We start from the raw sequence: 8,672 nt of genomic DNA, 5'->3' as shown, positions 1-8,672 counted from the left end.
CGTCATCCGCGCGGTGGTTACTGTCTGTCTTCTGCAACCACCAATTACCAGCAGATTGAAACGTCTATATTATAAGAATAAAGAAAACATTATTAATAGTATGGCCTAAAACAATCGACAAAAAGCGACTTAAACAAATAAACATTAATATGCTCAGAATATGAAATTAAAATAAAATTATCGACGTTTATATAAATGTTTACAACTATAGCTTATGTGTTTGCATCACTTGCTTTGTTCATTGATTGCGCGTGACAAACACGTGATTTACGAGAGAAGATTAGGAGTAAATACAACGCGTCATTAATTACAAGCATTCCCGTCACGGTGACCGTTGCATTCAAACTTGTTTTATGAAGCAATATGCTAAATGCAAATGTAATCTCGTATGACACGAATAAGTAATAACAAATGTTACTTTGTCATCGAAAGGAGCCTGCGAAAAAACGCGAGATATAGATATTGAAGTAAATACAGTACAAAATAGCTTTTGGACAGTACCACAGTTCGTTAAGGTACCACATACTTAGAGTAAAATACAATGCATCATCGTCGTCGTTGTCATTATTCGACATAATTATCATAATGAAATCACCATCGTCATCATCAGTATTATCATTATCATATTCACCACCGTCATACCATATCGTCACCGTCATTATTATCACATTCATAATTAACACAAGCATATTCAGCCGCGTTTTCTCGTCAGTTTCTTCATATTGGAATCATCGATCAATACTCATTCGCTATAAAATTAACTGTCATGTATAACTATGTCTGGATACTGAATTATTGCTTTGAAACATGAGATTAATACTTTCATATTGTGGATGTAAATCGTGTATTATACGATGATAGCATTTTAAGACGGGCCAGACAAGAAAACATATTTGTATATCTCAATATGCTTATAAATTGTGCTAAGTGTTTTAACATTTTAATAACATAGCGGCATATCTCTTAGAATCGTCAGTTTTTATCTAGATCTAAAAATATCTCGTTCATATTTAGTTCTCATCAAAACAGCAAAATACTACATAACTGCCAAAAACGAACTCTTTTTTGTGTTATATTTACTTTTTTATATACCAGAGAAATTCTCATTCATTCACTTTTAACTTAGTTTGCTTGCGGTGAAATTTTGGTACAAAGTATTTAAAAATCATATCTCATTTTGTCGATCTTTAGAAATGTTGCGCTGTGAGTTAAAGAATAATTTGGAAAATGTGCATTCTTCGAAACAACGATGTTAAATATAAATAAACAGTATGATGAATTATAGTATTCTTAAAAAACACTCGCGTAATAAGTTGCGTGATTGTTCTCTCATAGCACAATCGACTATTAACTGTATTGTTTTTAAGGTAAATGTAAATATATTGCATGAATTGATTATTATTATGTTTTCATGGAACACATTCTTAAGGCCAAAGTTGAACTTTTTCTTGAATTGCCGGTCACAACAGACTACCAGTACTGAAAAGAACATAGTTTTATTTTGTACGTAAATTCTTCTGAGCCATAATAAAGTGCATATAATAAAACATTACAATATAACGTGATTTACTCGTACGTGTCCCTTAAATATATGTGTTTGTATAACAAATCGAGTAAAACGATGTATATTCAATACAAATAATGTATTCAAAACGTTGTGTTGCTGTCATTGCATGCGTATAACAATTTACTGATATTAACAAAACTCGGGCAGTTTTTTTTTCATGTTCGTCATAAACGAATCTGTAAAAGAAATAGAGAGGTTTGGTATTAAATTACACAAGCTGTCTTGATAATTTGTTTGTAGTGTCAAACGTTTAGGGCATGAAAGAACTAATGAAACTAGTATTATTCTATACCAATATATTAAATATATTAAGACGATAAACGCTCTATTTTCTTGCTGTGCATAAGTTTGTCTGCTAGTTTCAAAACGAAATTCATAACTTCAACGGCATAATTGGGATAATTTGCGATAAAACAATGTTTGCCCACATTCAATATGATCACTGAATGTCCCAAAATGTCAGTTCGATAACATAAAATAGGTTTACCACATCGACGAAAAAATAAACTAAGTATTTGGCTAGAAGATGACCTCAATGCTATCGGTAATTAAGGATGAAATACAAAGCTTTCTGGATTTGTCCTGAAAATTTTTGTTGTGCAGATGACCATGAAATTGATTTACACATATACATCCATTTTTATACTTAGTCACGTTCATCTAAATAATGTACACTAATCCCACCATTTCTAAAAAATATAATATCTGTTTTGTTAGTATTAACCCTCATTCCTGACTACACAAAATGTATCATTTAAATTTATATGTTGTTGAATTATGAATGCAGTTTCAGCCCAATTCGTGTGTTTCAATGTTCATTTCAGATTTTCTTATCGATTTATCTTCGATTGATTATCTTTTAAATTATATTCATTCAGGACATATTTGCAAGTTGTTATTTTAACAGATTCGAGACAGTATTTTTTGACATTTTAACGAATTGTGGTTGGCCCAATATCTCTGTAAACAAATTCATTTTTTGTTAGGCTCAAATTGTCACGCTTTTTCCCTGTCCATTTAAATGTGTGGCAAATGGTCACTTTCTTCAAAGTTAAGACCTTGCAGTTATCATAATAATGATCCCCTAAGTCACTTGCCACAAATAAAGGACCTAGTCATGATCATAATAATCATATACTTTGTCACTTTGTCAAGAAAGAACTTTTTAGTGATCCTAAGAATAATCTGTTGATGAAACTTTACATGAACCCTTTTCATGTTAAAATTGTCCTGTATTTGTAAAAAAAAAAGATAATTAAGAAAGCCACATTACAGCTCTAGAGAGTCAGTGGAATGCATGATCTATCAGTTTTTAAGTTGAATCATTAATAACTATAATTGACCCTTTACTGTATTTCATGTCAAAACCGGCGAGCACTAGCCCCCATGGTCGGAAGATAATGCATACTTGATATAATGTCATGCGCAAATATTAGGACAAAGAGCCCTTAAGTATTCGTTCATAAAACTTGCAATATATTTCGACTATCAGTTAATATACGTGCCCTATCAGTTCGATATAGGAAAAGTATGGGATCGATGTTTCATGCACACTAACAAAATTAGATTTTTTTAGATTAAATTGTGTGCATTCCGACGGATAGTCAAGAGTGCCGGGTAATACATTATTAAAATGCCACTTTGGGGTATTTAAAAGGGCCAATACTTGTATTAGTTTGCTTTCAGTGTGCATTTGAGTTATGACAAAACTATTATGAAATAGGTATAGCAGTTTGGTATTGTGTATACCAGTTTCCTTTTCCATAAATCAAAAGGGTTCCAGTTTACCGCGTAAAACATCTCAAGCATCGTTTAACCTCGAAATATTACTAATTCATCCTCAACATGCGAACTCGTTTTTAAAGTAACAATTCGCTCAAAGTTTGCGAAACCTTTTTCTGGACTACTTGTATTAGGTTTTAAATAGTAATTTGACACAAACTGATCTATCAAGAATACGTCTTCATTCGACGTTCTTTTTTTATTCGTTTATGTATGTAACTAGCTTGACTACATATTTTCAGTGGCGTACCAGACCCAAATTTTAGCTGAGGCAGTATTTAAAGTCATTCTAGGGGGCTCGGGGGCATGCCCCCCTTGAAAATTTGTTATACCTATAACGTCTCTGGTGCGTTTTAAAGGCCATTTAAACCACATTTTATACCTATATTATCGAAATCGTGGACGCTACATATGACTGTTTAGTATCAATAAAGTTAACACACACACAATCTGCTATAAGTTTATAGTCAATTTTAGATAATGTTACCATAAACGGTTTTTGAAGTGACAATGGTGTAACAACCTTAACTACAGAAAAATAGTCATATAATTCATTTGAAGTTAGATAGAAAAAAGAAAAAAAAACGCGACGCAGCTCTCTCATAAAGCCATAATATGTATATGGATTATTGAAATACTAAAATAATATAGATCTACCTTATAACATGAACAAAAACAGATCTATCAAACATTTTAGGGGATAATGTTTCAAGAATTGTGAAAAACGTTTTAACTGTTTTAACATGTTTTATTATTCTTCAACTTTTAAATATCAATCTTATTGAACGCTACTTCAACTCTCCCGTCTCCATCATCACTGATTGAATACCTCAGCCAATAAATTAAAATAATTATCGGCCTCATCATGAACCAATTGCACTCAATGATCATATTTGTTGGTGAATATCATCGTGCCTAAAATTCATTAAATTGCCTCAATTTCTTATATAGATTTGATTCTTTGAAATAATTTTTCCTTTTTTCCCTGTAATCTCAACATTGCTCTGCAAATTCTTTGCCGAGGCAACTGCCTCGGTGTGCCTCAGCGTGGCTTCGACGCTGATTTTGTAATACATACGATGTGTACAAAATATAGCATTAATTTAACAGAACTAGTTAAAAGTACACATGTCTCGTGTAAAATAATTTCATTTACATTTGCTATTACTTTCCGGAAATGTAAATTTGTTATTACAAAAAATCCTCACAATTCATAAACCAAATTTTATATGTTAACAAAAAATATTTTTTCATTTATGAACAACTCGTTAGGTATATGATCGTAAATATTCACGGTAAGGTGAGTGATAACTAGATCTATTTATTCGATCTTAAAATTAATTATAGCTCATGGTATCCGCAAAATCGAGTTTTCGAGAAGTTGGGACAGCTGTATCAATTGTAACGCATATTATCTTTGTTTTCAAGACAATATTTGCCCCAGATGAACGCGAAAAGGTGTGTGTTATCGTATATCATTTATAGAACAACTGTATAGGTAGTAAAACGAAGTAAATTGAAAAAAAAACTTTCAAAGTTAATAGATGTAATTTCTCTTTTCTACCATGATCAGGTTTTCTTTTCTTCGGATTCTTAACATATCTTTCCGTTTTTTCAGCATTATGAAACATTAATAACAAATAAAAACGCCTATATAAACAGTAACCCTAAAATACAACACAAAAACTTTTGCGTTTGAAGGAAAACTTTTGAAGGATAGCATAAAGTCTGATTGACAATAATAAAATAATGCCCCTTTATGCCTGTAGAAAACTCACGGGGGCAATACTAACAGGTAAACATTGATAAAAACTGACAGACCCAGACCAAAACAGAAACAAATCTCTGCTGGGAGCCTCCTGTACTATCAATAGCAGTGTCCGTAAGTTAAAATTGTCAATTAATCGTGACAATATTAACTGCATAAGTCTGTTTGGAAATATTCAATCGTGGTAACGTTTTCAAAATTAAGATTCTTTTACTAATTCAAAGAATTGTACATAGCTATGCTTTCCATAAATTAACGAAATTGTGTTGTACGACATTCAGTTGTGTTGTTGTTTTTAACAGTAACTTTTCAACTGATTCTACATAAGTTCCTTTTCAGTTGACAATCGAAAACTACTAATGAAAATTAGAATTATGACATATTCTTATAAATTTCCTCTTATACTCATTCACAATTTTAATGGCGTAATATACTTATGCTTCTTTCACAGAATTATTTTGAGTTGCAGCGTGTTTGCAGTAGGTCGGAATATTATGAACCAAGCAACAGGTATAAATAACAATTACATTTGTAAACAATGCATTACATGGGCTACATTTGATACCAATGTGTTGGAACAGATGCACTTTAAATTACAAGTAACTTAAAAGTTATTTGCAGATGTGGAGATTATTGATTTTCGCGGTGTGTGTCTGGATGGCGATGGGTCAGGTATCTAGCACCACGCCACCACCCTACATTTACCCCAGATGCGCGCCCAGGAACACCACCATCCTAGCACCTTATTGTAAGTGTGAGTTTTTAATTGTGTTGAATTTTAGTGATACTGTTTATACGGACAGTTTTTTAATTTTGATAATAACGTAAGAAGAAAATTAGGGTGACGAATCAGAAGAACAAAAAAATCATTGATCACGGTCAAAACGTAATTAAACCTATTTACATTGTAAGTTTCAATTTACGTCGATTAACGGCTTATTCAATAGCTCAACTGAGTGTAAAATTACGAAGACTTGTGGATTTGTACAGCTGAAAATATGATAAATAAATCAGTGAATGTATGGGCTTATAACTTTGAACCAATTTGTTTATGAACTATCATTTCTCGTATTGCTGCTTCAGTGCAAAGTAACGGCACCGTACTACCAGCCGTGCCAACGTTCCCTGATACGTTCCAAGTGCGAGTGGAAGCGAACATTCTTGAAATGAATAAGACGATCGTGGGAGAGGAATTCCACGACATGAACAAGCGCGCCGCATTGAGAACCATCACGAACAATTCAGAGAACTATATGATCTTAGACTACTACAACGGTCAGCTGTTCTATGACGTCAGTAAGTGTGTGATGTCACTGGCGTTTGAGACGGTACTGTTCGAATAGTAAATATATTTGCATGACAATGCCTTAAACATAATATGACAAGTGGAATTAATTTATTTTTGTCTAAGTGTTTCTTTTACAATATACACAATTGCTACTTTTTCATGGTTAACTTTTCATTAGCAAATGCAGTGCCGTAGCCAGACCCAAATTTAAGCTGAGGCAATATCTTAGGTCCTTCTAGGGGGGTCCGGGGGCATGCCCCCCGTAATTGTTTTATACCTAGAACGTCTCTGGTGCGTTTTAAAGGCCATTTAAACTACATTTTATACCTAAATTATCGGAATCGTGGACGCTACATATTACCGTTTGGTATCAATAAAGTTAACAAAAAAAATCTGCTACAAGTTCATTGTCAATTTTTTTATTCTGGTACCATAAATGGTGTTTGAAGTGACAATGATGTAACAAACTTTACTACAGAAAAAAAGTCATATACTTCATTTGAAGTCAGATAGAAAAAAGAAAAAAATGAGACGCAGCTCCTTCATACAAGCCATAGTATGTATATGGATAATAGAATGTGCTTTACATATTTATTATTGAAACACTAAAATAAATTAGATCTACCTTATAATATGAAGAAACAGATCTATCAATCATTTTAGCGAATAATGTTTCATGAACATGTTTAATTATTCCTCAACTTTTAAATATCAATCTTATTGAACGCTAATTCAACTCTCCTGTCTCCAGTCGAATCCCACATTTGAAGAATTTGTTTTCGATTAACTTCATTGACTATTAAAAAAAAAGACTTGAACTTCTTTATATCAAAAAAGTTTAATACGCGGGATATCATAATTTGAAAATTCTAATGTAAACAAAGATTCTTACCGTCTGAACCGGTCCCGGATTAAACTCGACGCCGGCAATAAAGAGCAGAATTCCAATAAGGGCGAAAACTTCAACCACCTGATGTGTGTCTAGGTCCAAAATGGACCCAGACCTGGCCGTAAAACACCCGATCCTCGCTAGGTACGTTCCGATGTCCACAATGATTGAAACATCGAAGTGTACAGTACAACGCTTTGTTTAATAAAAGTATTTTCCTAATCATTTTGCTGAGCCATTTGGCATCAATTGAAGTTATTAAAATGAAATAATTATCTGCCTCAACATTCATGAACCAATTGTACTCAATGATAATATTTGTTTGTGAATATCATAGTGCCTTTAATTCATTAAATTGCCTCAAATTCTTATATTGATTTTATTATTTGACATTGATTTTCCTTTTTCCTTGTAATGTCAACATTGCTCTGCAAATTTTAGCCGAGGCAACTGCTTCGGTGTGCCTCAGCGTGGCTACGGCGCTGAAATGAAAGCACGCTTTCCACATATATAGCTCTTTGATTGAGCAGATATTGCGCATTTAGTTTTAAAAAAAACTGCAAGAAAACCTGTCTTTTATGCACTATAGATTTTTGCAAATGTATTTAAATAACTTGAGATATTTGCAAATATAAAGTTCTTAACGGCATGATTACATTCTGTCCAGCCCGTGTGTAAACCCCTGAAAACAACGTTGATTCTGCACCCTGGTAAGGATGCTATGAAATGTGTACCTGGAAAGTTGAGTGGCTAAATAGGTTGAAACTCAGATCCGTGTACTAAGATAACATGGAAAAATCGAAATTAAGAGACATAATTTCAAAATTTAAAAACTGGGAGACAAGAACACAGTCTAAGAAACTAGATATTTGTTATTTGTTCACACTGAATATTATTGAAGACGAGTTCTTTTTTGTTTTAATATGTACTTTATATAAAAATTAAAAAATTAAATATACCTATCTAGACTAATAATGGTATGCTATTTGCACCTAAATGGACATAAAGTGTTAAATATCTAACCACAAAATACCATTTTAAACAATTTCATATATTTCTGAAGAATTATTTGCTACGCATGCGTATTCATGTTTGCTTATTGCGTAACTGTATTAGACTATGAGCTGAATATGCTTTAGTCATGAATAAACTTTCTGTTTTGACGATTCTTAAAAATGTTTTAAACTTCCCCAAAGTTTGTGTTGGGGTAAATTACACCACAAAAACAAAGCTTTAGCATAGACTTTTACCCGCAGTCACGTGACCGCGTCTGCAGATTTCACATACGGAATCTTTGAATTCTTTGCTGCGTAAGTGATATTGTGAAAGTGATTATATACATGCAACAAATGTGTTGTTTCTATCCATTGTTTATGTC

General features: G+C 32.7%; 1 protein-coding gene across 1 annotated transcript in view; it reads left to right on the top strand.

Annotated features, from left to right (window-relative positions):
• The first annotated feature begins 5,741 nt into the window (after positions 1 to 5,741).
• LOC127862517 (uncharacterized) overlaps positions 5,742 to 8,672 on the top strand; it is a 70,846-nt gene continuing 67,915 nt past the window's right edge. The window contains exons 1-2 of the mRNA XM_052401677.1: positions 5,742 to 5,865; positions 6,201 to 6,413. Of these exons, the coding sequence (XP_052257637.1) occupies positions 5,775 to 5,865; positions 6,201 to 6,413 (304 nt within the window). The 5' untranslated portion in view covers positions 5,742 to 5,774. The remainder of the gene's footprint in view (positions 5,866 to 6,200; positions 6,414 to 8,672) is intronic.

Source organism: Dreissena polymorpha, chromosome 16 (genome assembly GCF_020536995.1).
Source record: "Dreissena polymorpha isolate Duluth1 chromosome 16, UMN_Dpol_1.0, whole genome shotgun sequence".
Taxonomy (NCBI): domain Eukaryota; kingdom Metazoa; phylum Mollusca; class Bivalvia; order Myida; family Dreissenidae; genus Dreissena; species Dreissena polymorpha.
Note: the sequence above shows the minus strand (reverse complement) of the source record. Positions and strands in the feature narration are given on the sequence as shown.